Source organism: Scyliorhinus torazame, chromosome 10, assembly GCF_047496885.1.
Source record: "Scyliorhinus torazame isolate Kashiwa2021f chromosome 10, sScyTor2.1, whole genome shotgun sequence".
In the NCBI taxonomy this organism is placed as follows: Eukaryota; Metazoa; Chordata; class Chondrichthyes; order Carcharhiniformes; family Scyliorhinidae; genus Scyliorhinus; species Scyliorhinus torazame.
The window spans coordinates 119,267,078-119,282,849 of record NC_092716.1 but is presented as its reverse complement, the minus strand read 5'-3'; the positions used below and the strand labels follow the sequence as shown (position 1 = coordinate 119,282,849).

The window sequence follows — 15,772 nt, the reverse complement described above, 5'->3', positions numbered from 1 at the left end:
CAGAGTATTATCATTCCCAAACCTGAAACTTGTGGAACTTTCAAATTCCTTAACCTTGTTACGATTTTCAGCATTCAAGGAGTCCAGGTAACATTTTAACCAGTCAATTCCACACACAGAAGATGTGCAGCCACTGTCCAGTACAGCACAATTGAAGAATTCTGCAACCAACACCCTCATTACTGGCGTAAAACTGCTTATTAATAGGACAATGCCTTCTTTCTGGTCACTATCTTTTTCCTCTTCTGACTCTTCCGTGTCATGTGTCGCTTCAAACACTCTGTTATAACGAATTGGACAGTTGAAAGCATAATGGTATTGAGAGTCACATCGAAAACATCGATTTACCATGCCCTGTGCATTTCTGGGGTTCATCTTCCTATTGTAGGTTCTAACTGGGTTTCTGTCTTCATAATTTCCGGGTCCCCATCTCCTTCTATAGTCTTGGAACCTGTTCGTAGCTGTACGATTTCGCCATCCTGTTAGGATGACCTATTTGGGTCATCAGAGCCATCGGAATCGAATCTTTCCCCAGAAACTTTTTTAAAGCTTCTGTCATCTGATCGAATAAGGTATCCTTATCCGCAAACTGAACTCCTGTCAAAACCAGGAGCCTATCCATGTTGCTCACTCTGGCAAGTCATGTAATTTAAAGGCCAATACAAACTGTGGAAATTTCAGGTTATGTTTCTGCAGCCTTTTATATAGTTTGCCAAATTCCATTATATAGTCTTCAATGGAGAAATCCTCTATTTTCCGGAACCTGTCAAAATCCGACCATGCTTCATGCGCACTTAACAAGTCATCCTTCTTCTAAATCTTATCCATATAACGAGTCTGCAGACCTTCTTCTGAGTCTAACTCTTCCAATTCCAGCTCAGAAAACACATTGCTCTGGATTTTACTGTCATAAGGTAGAGAAAGAGCCAATGCTATACCTTTTTTTCTCTTTCCCAAGACCTTAGTCCACACAACTACTGCACTTCTCCATTGGTCGTACGATCCCATTTCAGAAAATAAGGGGGGGTAGTCATATCCGGCCATCTTTATCCTAGGTTCAGCCATATATCTTTTTTTTCTTCTTCTATTAACTCCTTGGTTTGGTCTGGAAAAGTTGTAACTTTCAACCCTTCAAATTTGCACAGCAACCATCCTCTGCTACCATTTGTTATACGTTTAGCTGCTGTTGTATAAAGAGTCAAAGGTTCTGTTCCTTTCCACAAACACCTTTAATTTACTTCAACAGACTCTGCACAAAACTCTAACATCACATCACTTGACACAAATGCCACCTGAAGCCCCTTTACATATCAATGTCAATTATTGCATACTTAACAAAAATGAGACAACTATTTGGTATGTCTATTAACCCATTACTTAACATACGGAGCCCCCCCCCAATCTCGAGCAACCTGCACCCCATGGTACCTAAGGTGGGTCACTGCTTTATGGAATGGCAGCCCCCCATCCCTGCCCTCCCCCCCCTTCCTGGCCGAGACACCACAAAATATTCACTCTTGTCCAGATTTAATCTGTATCCTGAGAAAGACTTAAACACCCGAAGCAGCTCCAGTATTCCCCCTATTGACACACTTGGTTCCAACACGTAGAATAAGTCATCGGCACATAAGGACACTCTATGCTCTATCCTCCCCCCCCTCACTATCCCTTTCCATGCCCTCAACTTCTTAATGCGATGGCCAATGCCTCAATCGTGAGTGCAAATAGCAGGGGGGACATAAGACATCCCTGCCTAGTCCCACGGTGGAGAGGGAAGTATTCTGAGCTGATGTTATTTGTGCGGATGCTGGCCCTCAGCTCCTTACATAATTGGTTTACCCAGTCCACAAATCTGGGTTCAATCCCAAACCGCTCCAGAACTGCCATCAAGTACAACCATTCTACCCGGTCAAACGCTTCATCGGCGTCCAATGCCCCAACTCCTCTTTTTCCTTCCCTCAGCCGGTACCATAACCACGTTCAATACCCTCCTAATATTCGAAAAGAGCTGCCTCATCACTTTCTTTTTCTCTCCTCACTCCTTTCTCCTCCTCCAGCCCCCACCCTCTCTCTTTACCCATTTCTTGCTGCCCATTCTGTTGCTGCCAGAAAAATTGCATGGCCTCAAGACAGTGAAAACAAAAATCAGAAGCAAAAAACAGACACCAAGCAAGAAGCCTTAAAGGAATGGAAGCAGACTGTTGCCGGCCGTCACACTGCTTTGCAAGTATAAGACCCTGTCTGATCACAGGAGTTAAGACCTGACGAGGAGACTGCCTGAGAATATCAGGTGCAGTAGGTTTTTCTTGGCAACAGACGCTGCTCACTGTTCAAAATGTTGACACCGTCTCATTTTGCGATCATTTTGCTGATTGCTCAGGCACACACTCTCGGTTTGCTTTTCTAAACTTAATTTGAGCTAACAGAATAAATGTTATCTCAGCAAACTGATCCAGATTAAAATCGAGATCCATGAGTGAAAGCGCTCTCACAAACCGTACCACCCTGTCTCCCATGAGAATACCCGTTTAATTTCCATATCTTTTTGGTTTTGGTTATTCAAACAAGGGAGCTGAAAATTTTAACTCTGCTTTAAATGTTAAGCAGAAACGTCAGTCCACAGCGATTACACCTGTACGACATGTTGCATTTTCCAAATACAAATACAAGCTTCACTTACCAGATTCGGCATTGCCTTAAAGACAGTGATAATGTCAGGATCATCCAGTTTGTTGTGTGAAAGGTCAAGGACACTCAAGCTGGGGCACTGTTTCAGGTGTTCAATGTCCTTCACGGTGCACAGCTGGTTGTGAGCCAGCTGCAGTGTTTTGAGTTCTGGCAGACAGGCTGAGAAAGAAAAAGATCATTACAGGTTTAGATTAAGGGAATCCGTTACATGGTGGGTTTCTTTGTAATGCAAGTGGGAAGACAGTATCTGATGATACACAGCAGTATATCAATAGATCAATTCCCCTCTCTAAACCTTTTTAATAGAAACGTACAGTAGTTTATACCTAGGCCCAGGGAACAGCCAAATTGTTTACTATTCATCGTCATACATGGAGCCACAACAACCTGCACTTGTGGGTACTTTAAACATAGAAAATCATTCCAACATCCTAAAGAGTTATTAATCAGTGAGCAAAGGTTTGGCCAAAGAAGGTCCTAAAAGAGGAGCAAGAAGTAAAGAGGTTTAGGGAGGGAATTCCCAAGTGTAGAGCTCAAGTGATTGAAGGTATGACCTGAAGGTGAGCGGAGAGGTGGAAATAAAGCAAAGAAAGGGTTGAAGGAAAATACAGAGATAAAGAAAGCTAGGCCATGGATAAACCTAAACATGAGGATGAGAATTTTAAATTGGAGACATTGGAGAACAGGTATGGATGCAGTTCAGCAAGCATAGTAGTAATGAGTGAATGGGCTCCAGGCAAGTTAGGATATGTGCAGTGGGATTTGGATTAGCTCAAGTTCCATGGAGAGTGGAACATAGAAAGCCAGAGAGCACTGGGTTAGTTCAGTCTGGGAATAACAAGGGTTTCAGCAGCAAATGAGCTGAAGCAGAGGCTGAGATGGACTCACAGATGTGGAATTAGAAAGTCTTTCTGAAAAGTTGATATGGGGTTGGAAGTCATGGTTAAATAAGGTGCCAAAGCTGTGAATACTCAGGGTAGCCAGGGTGTGACACCAGTATGTAGCATGGCAGGGGCAAAAAACAATGGGTGGAATTTACCAGCTGTTTACGCCGGCACAATATCCGTTCCATCGACGGTACACGGGTTTCCCAGCAATGGGGGATACAGTTAATGGGAAATCCATTGACAACAGTGGGACCAGAGATCCCACTGGGATCCGCCGCCGAAAAACACACGTCGGGTTGGTCGGTAAATCCTGCCCAATTACATTGTACTTCCCAATGTTTAATAGGGGGTTAAGCAGCTGGTCCGACACCCCAAATATGGCCTCCCGATGGCCCGGGTCCAGTTTCACATGCACCACTTTAGAGATTATCCGAAACACCTCCTTCCAGTAATCCTCCAGCTTTGGACAGGGGCTGGTTTAGCACACTGGGCTAAATCGCTGGCTTTTAAAGCAGACCAAGGCAGGCCAGCAGCACGGTTCAATTCCCGTACCAGCCTCCCCGAACAGGCGCCGGAATGTGGCCACTAGGGGCTTTTCACAGTAACTTCATTTGAAGCCTATTTGTGACAATAAGCGATTTCCATTTCATTTCATTTCATTTGGGAGTGATTTGTAGTTCATACAAGCCTAGATGTCAGACACACAGCCCGGGAGTTGAGACCAGACATTCACACCGAAAGTCATTGGACTATTTTCTGGTTCATCCAAATTTTACATTTTGCCTGAAATGGGTTCCACCTGGAAAATGCCGTCTGCAGTCTGGCAACACTGAGAACAGATGAAACAGCTATCATTCATGCACATGTGGAACCAGACATTGTGTTTTCTAATAATGTCTCCATGGGATCGCATTAAGTTTGAGAGTGACATACTCCAGTCCCAAGTCTCAGTCCCAAGCAATATTCTTAAAATTAAAGGTAATCAAGGATCCATAAAGAGTGAGGAATTGTCCAGTAATTATTACAGAAAAAGTATTGGAGAAAAAAAAGGGGGACTAAAATTCAACAAGTTCCCAGGATCTGATTTCCTTCATCCTCGGGCTTTGACAGAGGTGGTTGCAGAGATAGTGGAAACACTAATAATGATTTTGCAAAATTCTCCAGATCATAGAATGTTCCCAGTGGAATGGATGTTCCCAGTGGAATAGAAGTTAGCAAATGTAACACCACTATTCAAGAAAGGAGAGAGAGAAAACAGGGTCCTACATTAGCCTAACATTAGACATTGGGAAAGGTTGGAATCTAGTCTTACGGATGTCTTAACAACGCATCTAGTAAATCATTGTTTGATTGCATAATAAAAAAACAATTTTTAAAAAATATATATTTTTTATTCTCCTCCTTTTTCACATTTTCTCCCAAATTTACACCCAACAATAAACAATAATCAGTAACGAATGTAATGTCAATCCACTTATCAATAACAACGATCCCATCCTCCCACCAAACCCCAGACATTGGCTCGCATGGTAACATAAGCAAATGACAAAAAGGAATCAGGAATCACCCATAGTCACCATTAACACGCACCGCCCCCCTCCCACCAACCCACCCAGCCCCCAACCCCCTTAATGTTCGATGTGATCCAATTCTCAAACGTGCATAATGAATAACGCCCATGAATTGTAGAACCCCTCCATCCTTCCGCCTCAGTTCAAATTTGACCTTTTCAAGCGTTAAGAATTCCAGCTGGTCCCCCCGCCACGCCAGGGCACAGGGTGGAGAGATTGATCTCCACCTTAACAGGATCCGCCTTCGGGCGATTAACGAGGCGAAGACTACAACATCTGCCTGGCTGGTCCGACACCCCGAATATGGCCTCCCGAGGGCCCGGGTCCAGTTTCACGTGCACCACTTTAGAGATTACCCTAAACACCTCCTTCCAATAATCCTCCAGCTTTGGACAGGCCCAAAACATATGAACATGGTTTGCGGGGCCTCCCCCGCAACGTTCTCACACATCTTCTACCCCCTCAAAGAGCCGATTCGCCCTTGTAAGGTGCGCTCTGTACACCACCAACCTCGCACACCAGGTGGAGGCGTTCACCCTCTGGAGCACCGCACACCAGGTGGAGGCGTTCACCCTCTGGAGCACCTCACACCAGAACCCCTCCTCCATACCATCTGCCAACTCTTCGTCCCACTTTGCCTTGATCCCTTCTATTGGTTAGAAAAACAGTTTTAGGGACTTCCGGTTGTGGCGATGCGGAGCTAAGTCGCACATTTCGGCAGCTCCCGCTATCACAGACTTTTGGGCTCTCCAGAGGAGCCCCAACGGAAATGTTTTGATTGAATCCCGTGTGGGAAGGTGAAGTAAGGTCCCCCTTACGTTGTATGGCAGGGATTAGCGGTGGAGCGTCGGAGAAAAAGGCTTTGGAGCAGCAGCAAAAACGAGGGGGAAAAAGCAAGATGGCGGAGGGCGGAGATCGAGCAGCATGGGGGCCAGGCCAGCAGGAATTCCTCAGGCGCTGTGTGGAGGAGCTTAAAAAGGAGGTGCTGGCGCCAATGCTGTTGCCGATCGAGGGGCTGAAGGAGACCCAGAAGGCCCAGGCGGTGGAGCTCCGTGAGGTGAGGGATAAAACTAATGAGAACTATCTGTTGACGAGATAGTGGGAAATGTGGGCGTCAGTGCTGGAGGGAGGTGAGACTCGGGGATGGGGGAACCGGGATAAGGCCGCAGTAGGAGCTGCGCCACAGGGGGCGGGGCTGGCTCAGGAAAGCGCAGGCTTTTTCCCGCGCTAGGGAGGGGGGGATGGAGGAAGGTAAGGAGGAGAGACTCCCACACGGGGAGAACAACGGGAAGGCGGGGCAAGCCGGGGTCAGCAGAAGTCAGCTGACTCATGGAAGTAGTGTGGGGGGAGCAAAAGAGCTAGATGCGGATCTGGAGGGGAGGGTGGAAAGAGGGGGGGAACAATAGGGTTGCTGCTGCAATGGCCGAGGGGGGACTGAAAATGGAAGAGGTGGTCGGGGCGGGGGTTCACCGTCTGGGGGACTGGAGGGTGCGGGAGACGCGGGCATGGGACTGGCCTAAAATAGGAGATGGCTAGTCGGCCGGGGGGGGGGGGGGGGGGGGGGGGTAGCCCCCCAATCCGGCTGATCACGTGGAATGTAAGAGGCCTAAATGGGCCAGTTAAGAGGGCCCGAGTGTTCGCGCACCTAAAGGGACTGAAGGCAGACGTGGTCATGCTTCAGGAGACACATCTGAAGGTGGCAGATCTGGTCAGGTTAAGGAAGGGATGGGTAGGACAGGTATTCCATTCGGGGCTGGATGCGAAGAATAGAGGCGTGGCAATTCTGGTGGGGAAGCGGGTGTCGTTTGAGGACAAGAACATAGTAGCGGACAATGGAGGCCGATACGTGATGGTGAGCGGTAGGTTGCAGGGGACGGAGGTGGTATTGGTAAATGTTTACGCCCCAAACTGGGACGATGCTGGATTCATGAAACGGATGTTGGGGCGTATTCCAGACTTGGAGATAGGGAGCTTGATAATGGGTGGGGATTTCAACACGGTGTTGGACCCAGCATTAGATCGTTCCAGATCTAGGACGGGGAAGAGGCCGTCGGCGGCCAAGGTGCTCAGGGGGTTTATGGATCAGATGGGGGGAGTAGATCCGTGGAGATTTGCCAGGCCTTTGGCCAGAGAATTTTCTTTTTTCTCCCATGTACATAAGGCCTACTCTCGGATAGATTTTTTTGTTTTGGGCAGGGCATTGATCCCGAAAGTGGAGGGAACGGAGCATTCGGCGATAGCTATTTCAGACCGCGCCCTGCATTGGGTGGAGCTAGAGCTGGGGGAGGAGAAGGACCAACGCCCGTTGTGGCGGTTGGATGTGGGACTGTTGGCAGACGAAGAAGTGTGTGGGAGGGTGCGGGGGTGCATCGAAAGGTACCTGGAGGCCAACGACAACGGGGAGGTGCAGGTGGGAGTAGTATGGGAGGCGCTGAAGGCGGTGGTCAGGGGAGAGTTAATCTCCATCAGGGCTCATAGGACGAAGAGAGAGGGCAGGGAAAGGGAGAGGTTAGTGGGGGAGATTTTCAGGGTGGACAGGAGATATGCAGAGGCTCCTGACGAGGGACTACTCAGGGAGAGACGAAGTCTCCAGACGGAGTTCGACCTGTTGACCACAGGGAAGGCAGAGGCACAGTGGAGGAAGGCACAGGGGGCGATATATGAATATGGGGAGAAGGCGAGTCGGATGCTGGCACATCAGCTCCATAAGAGGATGGCAGCGAGGGAAATAGGTGGAGTCAAGGATGGCAGGGGAACTACGGTGCGGAGTGCGGTGAAAGTGAATGAGGCATTTAAGGCCTTTTACGAGGAGCTGTATAGGTCCCAGCCCCCAGGGGGAAAAGAGGGGATGCGACAATTCTTGGACCAACTGGGGTTCCCGAGGGTGGAGGAGCAGGAGGTGGCTGGTTTGGGGGCGCCCATTGGGGTGGAGGAGCTGGTTAAAGGACTGGGGAGCATGCAGGCGGGGAAGGCCCCGGGGCCGGATGGGTTCCCGGTGGAGTTTTATAGGAAGTATGTAGACCTGTTAGCCCCGTTGCTGGTAAGGACCTTCAATGAAGCAAGGGAGGGGGGGACTCTGCCCCCGACAATGTCGGAGGCGACGATCTCTTTGATCTTGAAGCGGGATAAAGACCCACTGCAATGCGGGTCGTATAGACCGATCTCGCTCCTCAACGTAGATGCTAAGTTGCTGGCAAAAATGTTGGCTACGAGGATTGAGGACTGTGTCCCAGGGGTTATTCACGAGGACCAGACGGGATTCGTAAAGGGTAGGCAGCTAAATACCAATGTGCGAAGGCTCCTAAATGTGATAATGGTGCCATCGGTGGACGGCGAGGCAGAGGTTGTGGCAGCCATGGACGCGGAGAAGGCCTTTGACCGAGTAGAGTGGGAGTATCTCTGGGAAGTGTTGAGGAGGTTTGGGTTCGGGGGAGGGTTTATTAGTTGGGTTAAACTCCTGTACAGAGCCCCAGTGGCGAGTGTGGTCACGAACCGGTGGAGGTCGGAGTATTTCCAGCTGTACCGAGGGACGAGGCAGGGTTGCCCCCTGCCCCCTGTGCTGTTTGCATTAGCAATTGAACCTTTGGCCAGGGCGTTAAGGGAGTCGGGGAAATGGAAGGGGGTGGCCCGAGAGGGAGAGGAACATCGAGTGTCGCTGTATGCAGACGACTTGTTGCTGTATGTGGCGGATTTAGTGGAGGGGATGGTTGAGGTCATGCAGATCCTAAGGGAGTTTGGAGGCTTCTCGGGCTATAAGCTCAATGTGGGGAAGAGTGAACTCTTTGTGGTGCAGCCGGGGGATCAGGGAAGAGGGATAGACGACCTACCGTTGAGGAGGGCGGAAAGGAGCTTTCGATACTTGGGGATTCAGGTAGCTAGGAGCTGGGGGGCACTGCACAAACTTAATTTGACCCGGCTGGTGGAACAGATGGAGGAGGGCTTTAAAAGGTGGGACTTGTTGCCACACGCGCTGGCGGGCAGGGTACAGTCGATCAAAATGGTGGTGGTTCTCCCGAGGTTTCTTTTTGTATTCCAATGCCCCCCAATTGTGATTACCAAAGCCTTCTTTAAGAGGGTAAGCAGGAGCATTATGGGATTTGTGTGGGCGAGTAAGACCCCGTGGGTAAGGAGGGGGTTCCTGAAGTGTAGCAGAGATAGAGGAGGGTTGGCGTTGCCGAATCTGGGTGGCTACTACTGGGCAGCCAACGTGGTGATGATCCGTAAGTGGGTGATAGAGGGAGAGGGGGCGGCGTGGAAGAGGTTGGAGATGGTGTCCTGCAAAGGAGCGAGCCTGGGGGCGCTGGTGACGGCACCGCTGCCGCTCTCGCCGACAAGGTACACCACGAGCCCAGTGGTGGCGGCAACGTTAAAGATCTGGGGGCAGTGGAGACGACATAGGGGAGCGATGGGAGCCTCGGTGTGGTCCCCGATCAGGGATAACCATCGGTTTGTCCCAGGAAGGATGGACGGGGGGTTTCAGAGCTGGCATCGGGCAGGGATTAGAAGAATGGGGGACCTGTTCATCGACGGGACGTTTGCGAGCTTAGGGGCGCTGGAGGAGAAATTTGGACTACCCCCGGGAAATGCTTTCAGGTATATGCAAGTGAGGGCGTTTGTGAGGCGGCAGGTGAGGGAATTCCCGCTGCTCCCGGCACAGGGGATTCAAGACAGGGTGATTTTGGGCGTATGGGTCGGGGAGGGCAAGGTGTCGGCGATATACCAGGAGATGAAAGAAGAGGGGGAGGCTTTGGTAGAGGAGCTAAAAGGTAAATGGGAAGAGGAGCTAGGGGAGGAGATTGAGGAGGGGCTGTGGGCTGATGCCCTAAGTAGGGTTAATTCCTCGTCCTCGTGTGCCAGGCTTAGCCTGATAGTTTAAGGTAGTTCACAGAGCGCATATGACGGGGGCGAGGCTGAGTAGGTTCTTTGGGGTGGAGGACAGATGTGGGGGGGAGGGGGAAGGGGGCCTTTATGGGGGGCATTTGAGCGCGAAAATACATGAACGATCCGGGTAACTGATATGTCCAGAAGGAATCCAATGTACAAAGCTCTGTATCATATTGACTTGCCATGTTCATGTCTTGCTATGCGAGCTTTCTTTCTTTTGTGTTACGGTGGGGGGTTGTTTTGTATGGTTGAAAATTGTGTTAAAAATTCTTAATAAACATTTTTTTTTAAAAGAAAAACAATTTTACAAAAAGAAAATGATGTTTGATAAATTTAATAGAGATTTTTGAGGTTATCACCAGTAGGGAATATAAAGAGTAGTAGATGTAGTACACTTGGATTTCCAAAAGGTATTTGATAAAAGTGCCAAACAAAATGTCAATGCACAAGATAAGGGTTCATGAAGTTACGGGAATATGGATGGAAGACTGGTTAATGTACAAGAAAAAGAAAGTAGGGATAATGAGCATTTTCAAATTGTCAAGTTGTGACTGGCACAGATTGCCTCAAGGAGCAGTGTTGGAGCCTCAGATATTTAAAATCCATATTAATGACTTAGTCAAATGACCAAGAGTAGTGATCCAAGTCTCCTGATGACAAAAAAAGGTGGGAATATAAGCTGTGGGGAGGAAACAAAGAAACTGTAAAAAGATTCAGACAGGTTAAGTGAATGGGCAATGAAGTGGCAGATAGGGTATAATGTGGAGAAATATGAGGTTATTCACTTTAATAACAAGATAGAAAAGCAGATTATTTTTCAAAAAGGCCTAAAACTTTTAAATGTTGATGATCAGAGAGACCTGGGTGTAATCATATAAAAAACAAAGTTTAAATGCAGGTACAGCAGCAATGAAATGGCATGTTAACCAGTATTGCAAGGGCAGCACGGTAGCACTGTGGATAACACAATTGCTTCACAGCTCCAGGGTCCCAGGTTCGATTCCGGCTTGGGTCACTGTCTGTGTGGAGTCTGCACGTCCTCCCCGTGTGTGCGTGGGTTTCCTCCGGGTGCTCCGGTTTCCTCCCACAGTCCAAAGATGTGCAGGTTAGGTGGATTGACCATGATAAATTGCCCTTAGTGTCCAAAATTGCCCTTAGTGTTGGTTGGGGTTGTGGGGATAGGGTGGAGGTGTTGACCTTGGGTAGGGTGCTCTTTCCAAGAGCCGGTGCGGACTCGATGGGCCGGGTGGCCTCCTTCTGCACTGTAAATTCTATGATAATCTATGATTGGAGTTCAAGAATAAGAAAATGTTGCGACAATTGTACATGGTTCAGAGCACACCTAGAATACTGTGTGCAAATTTCCTCTCCATATTTAAGGGAGGATATCTTTGCATTGGATGCAGTACAGAGAAGTTTCAACTGACCGTTCCATGGGATGAGAGGGATGTACAACGATGAGAGGCTGAGCAAAGGGGGCTTATATCCTCTGGAGTTTGGAAGAATGAGAGTTGATATTTTTGAAATCTCCAAGATTATGAAGGGGTATCACAAGGTAGACACTGAGAGGTCGTTTCTCCTGGTTGGGGAATCTCGAACATGGGGTCACACTCTGGATAAGGGGCTGATTATTTAGGAATGAGATGAGCAGAAATTTATTCACCCAAACGGTTGTGATAGTTTGGAATTGTCTCCTCCTGTGGAGTGTGGATGCTCCATTGTTGAAGAGACTAAAATAGACAAATGTTTGTTCTTTCAGGGAGTTGAGGAATATGCGGATCAGGTAGGAAAATGCAGTTGAGGCGGAATTGAATGGCGGAGTAGGCATGAAGGGTTGTATGGTCTACTCCTGCTTCATTTCTTATGTTCTTGTCTAGGTGAGGAAGAAGAGGGGATCAAGTATAGATCCTTGAGCAACTCCATAAGTAACGGAGAACGGGTTGGAAGAGAAGCTGTTGCACCTGACTTTCTGGCTGTAATTGGATAGTTCAAGGGTGGATCTAAGCGAAGGTGGTCCCACTGAGATTAGCACTGGAAGAGAGGACTGTGATTGACTGTTAAAAGGTTAAAAAGAGAAAATACACCATATAAGATGTAATTTGTGAGGGCCATTCCAGTGCCACTCTCCATGCACTTAATCCACTCCTCACACCTTCACCCATCTACCCTCCCTGTTCCCCAGCCGCCTACTTGCACCCCTACCTCCACAACCCCACATCAACCCTCCTGCACACCTCCCATCACCGTGCAGTTTTCCAATCCAACCCTGTCCATTCCCAAGCATGGGCATCATTGCACTCTTTGCCTGGCCCACTACCCCTACGCTTCCCCTCTCTGCATGCATCTCGCCAATCCAACACATTCTCTCTCCTCTACAACTGAACACATGCAAAAATGTGAGTAAAAACCCTTGCCGCAATTTGGGTGCACGTGATGGTCATTTACACATTCTAATTCTAATTCTCGCAGGCACTCAATCAATTGGCTGTTGACAATGAACAGCACGGTAAACAGCACAGAGCGCTTATATTGTGTACAGTTCTCATGTATGGGAAAGGACAGGAGAGTCCCTGAGCTTTACTCACAGATGTTCTCAATGGTTTTGATGTAGTTGTTGCTCAGGTTGATGGAATCCAGTTTCTGCAACGGCTCCAAGTTCTCTATTTTGTGAATGAGGTTTTGATGCAGGAAGAGGCAACGGAGCTCAGTCTGAGCATCCAGGTTCTCAATCGTTAACAGGCCATTACACTCCAGCCAGAGGCACCTCAGACCAGTGTATTCCTCCAGGTTCTCAATACAGGAGAAACCTACACCGGGCAGGACAGAAAGAAACAAGTGCTCATCAACACAAAATCGATACCATTAGGCAACACTGGCTGCAATTAAAAGATTAATCATATACAGTACTCCTTTGTCACATCCTCAACATGTAGGCAGCTTCTAACTACTTAATACATACTGTGGTTAAACTAGAGAGAAACCTGACCCATCACAAAACCAAACAAATGTTTTCATTAGTCCAGGCACCTTTGAACAGCTGCTCTTCCCTTCATTAATCAACTTTCTCCACCTTCAACATTCAGTGGATAGAAATCATAGAATCATAGAATTTAGTGCAGAAAGAGGCCATTCAGCCCATCCAGTCTGCACCCACCCATGGAAATAACAACCTATCTAAGCCTATGCCCCCACCCAATCCCCATATCCCAGTAACCCCACCTAACATTTTTGGACACTAAGGGGCAATTTAGCACAGCCAATCCACCTAACCTATACATCTTTCGACTGTGGGAGGAAACCGGAGAACCTGGAAGAAACCCACGCAGACATTGGAGGGAACATGCAAACTCCACGCAGTCACCCAAGGCCAGAATTGAACCCGAGTCTCATGCGCGTTGAGGCAACAGTGCAAACCACTATGCCACCCTAAAATGTTTAAATACTTAACAAAGTAATTAAGAAGACTCCTAAAATTAGCCATGCCTTGGGTTGCGCTGCTGATCTCCAGCTGAGCAGGGGTCTCTGGCAGACGATCAGGGAGGCAAAGACTAGGGCATCTGCCCATAACCCCGTAAAGAGTTCTGGTTATTCCGACACCCTGAAGACAGCCACCAGTGGGCTTGGCTCCACTCTCACTCCCATGACTCTCCTTCCGACAAGATGGGGCAGAACCAGAACATGTCAGTGTGGTTCGCTGGGGCTTCCTGGTACCATCCACATTTGTCCTCCACCCTTCCACTGCTACTCCTGCCTTCTATAACCAAGACAGTTATGGATCCATCTAGCCAACCCACCCCGAATCCCATGTGATTTCATTTTTTGTACCAGTCTGCCAGGATATCTGATTCGGCCCCAGCTGTTTCTCCCCTTGCCTCCCGCAGTAACTGGGATAGATTCCATCTGGCCCCGGGGACTTGTGTACCTTAATGCAATGGAGCGAATGAGGAATTGAACAAACGAATGTGATATAAAATAGTTAGTTCAAATATTAGTTACAATAATGTAGATGTGAGCCAGTCTGATAGTAGTGAGTTCACAAACAAAGGACAAATGGATTCAGAAAGCATGGCAAGGATGGGGAAAAGGATGCTGGGTAACAAGAGGCCCAGGGTTAAGGAATGCAAAGTGAGCCAATCAGGATATATGGCCCGGTCAGGAGGTGTATAGGATGACCTATGGGAATCTTGTGTGTGAAACCTGATGTCATTTGAATGAGATTTGTAAAGATTTCTTTGTCTCCGATAGCACTCGGTTCTGGAGCTCCAGGAGACCACTTGTATGTTCTGAATCTCTGTGGAGCGAGTCAGCCTTGCAAGTTGGTTAAAAATAAATAATATTATACCTACAAATCCATCTCGAGTTTTATTGAGGCCAGACTGACGGGTAAATAATTCAATATTGTCAGACTAAGTGAGTGGACTAGGGTCTGGCAGATGGAATACAATGTTGACAAATGTGAGGTTATCCATTTTGGTAGGAATAACAGCAAAAGTGATTATTATTTAAATGATAAAATATTAAAACATGCTGCTGTGCAGAGAGACCTGGGTGTGCTAGTGCATGAGTCGCAAAAAGTTGGTTTACAGGTGCAATAGGTGATTAAGAAGGCAAATGGAATTTTGTCCTTCATTGCTAGAGGGATGGAGTTTAAGACTAGGGAGGTTATGCTGCAATTGTATAAGGTGTTAGTGAGGCCACACCTGGAGTATGCCCTTGACTGCTGAAGTGGGCATTCAGCCTCTGATCTCCGGGTAAGCGTTCTCCAAGGCGGCCTTCAGGACGCGCGACAACGCAGAATTGCCGAGCAGAAACTTATAGCCAAGTTCCGCACACATGAGTGCGGCCTCAACCGGGACTTGGGATTCATGTCGCATTACATTCATCCCCCACCATCTGGCCTGCGAAATCCTACCAACTGTCCTGGCTTGATACAATTCACACCTCTTTAACCTGGGGTTACCCCATCTCTGGATCTGTAAAGATTTAATCACCTGCTAATGGTCGCATTGCAAGCATTGTTTGGCATCTTTGAATTTGTCTATATATGTGTTTCTGGAACGTACCTCTTCATTCACCTGAGGAAGGAGCAGCACTCCGAAAGCTAGTGACATCGAAACAAACCTGTTGGACTTTAACCTGGTGTTGTCAGACTTCGTACTGTGCTCACCCCAGTCCAACGCCGGCATCTCCACATCTTTCTTTGTGCCAGGTAAGACTTCAACAAGCTAGGGCTTCCTGATGCCATACTCAATCAAATGCTGCCTTGGATCAAGAGCAGTCACTCTCACACCTCCCCTTTGGAGGTCAAGAAGTGGGTGACAATGGTGGAACCCAAACTGAATGTCAGTGAGCTGGTTATTGCTGAGTAAGTGCCACTTGATAGTCCTGTTGATGACTCCTTCCATCCTCGGTCCTGTTGATGACCAAGAGCTGATGGGGCCATACGATGAACGTCTGAGGATCCTGGGATTATATTCATTGGAGTTTAAGAGGTTGAGGGGAGATCTAATAGAAACTTACAAGATAATGAATGGCTTAGATAGGGTGGACGTAGGGAAGTTGTTTCCATTAGCAGGGGAGACTAGGACCCGGGGGCACAGCCTTAGAATAAAAGGGAGTCACTTTAGAACAGAGATGAGGAGAAATTTCTTCAGCCAGAGAGTGGTGTGTCTGTGGAATTCATTGCCACAGAGGGTGGTGGAGGCCGGGTCGTTGAGTGTCTTTAAGACAGAAGTTGATAAA

At 48.0% G+C, this 15,772-nt stretch overlaps 1 protein-coding gene across 3 annotated transcripts in view; it reads right to left on the bottom strand.

Annotated features, from left to right (window-relative positions):
* The window catches only part of dnaaf1 (dynein axonemal assembly factor 1), a 281,897-nt gene that overhangs the window by 156,414 nt on the left and 109,711 nt on the right, over positions 1-15,772 (bottom strand). For all 3 annotated transcript variants that reach the window (XM_072518667.1, XM_072518669.1, XM_072518668.1), the window contains 2 exons: positions 12,616-12,837; positions 2,681-2,847 (listed from right to left, as the gene is read on the bottom strand). In XM_072518667.1, coding sequence (XP_072374768.1) covers positions 2,681-2,847; positions 12,616-12,837 — 389 coding nt within the window. The remainder of the gene's footprint in view (positions 1-2,680; positions 2,848-12,615; positions 12,838-15,772) is intronic.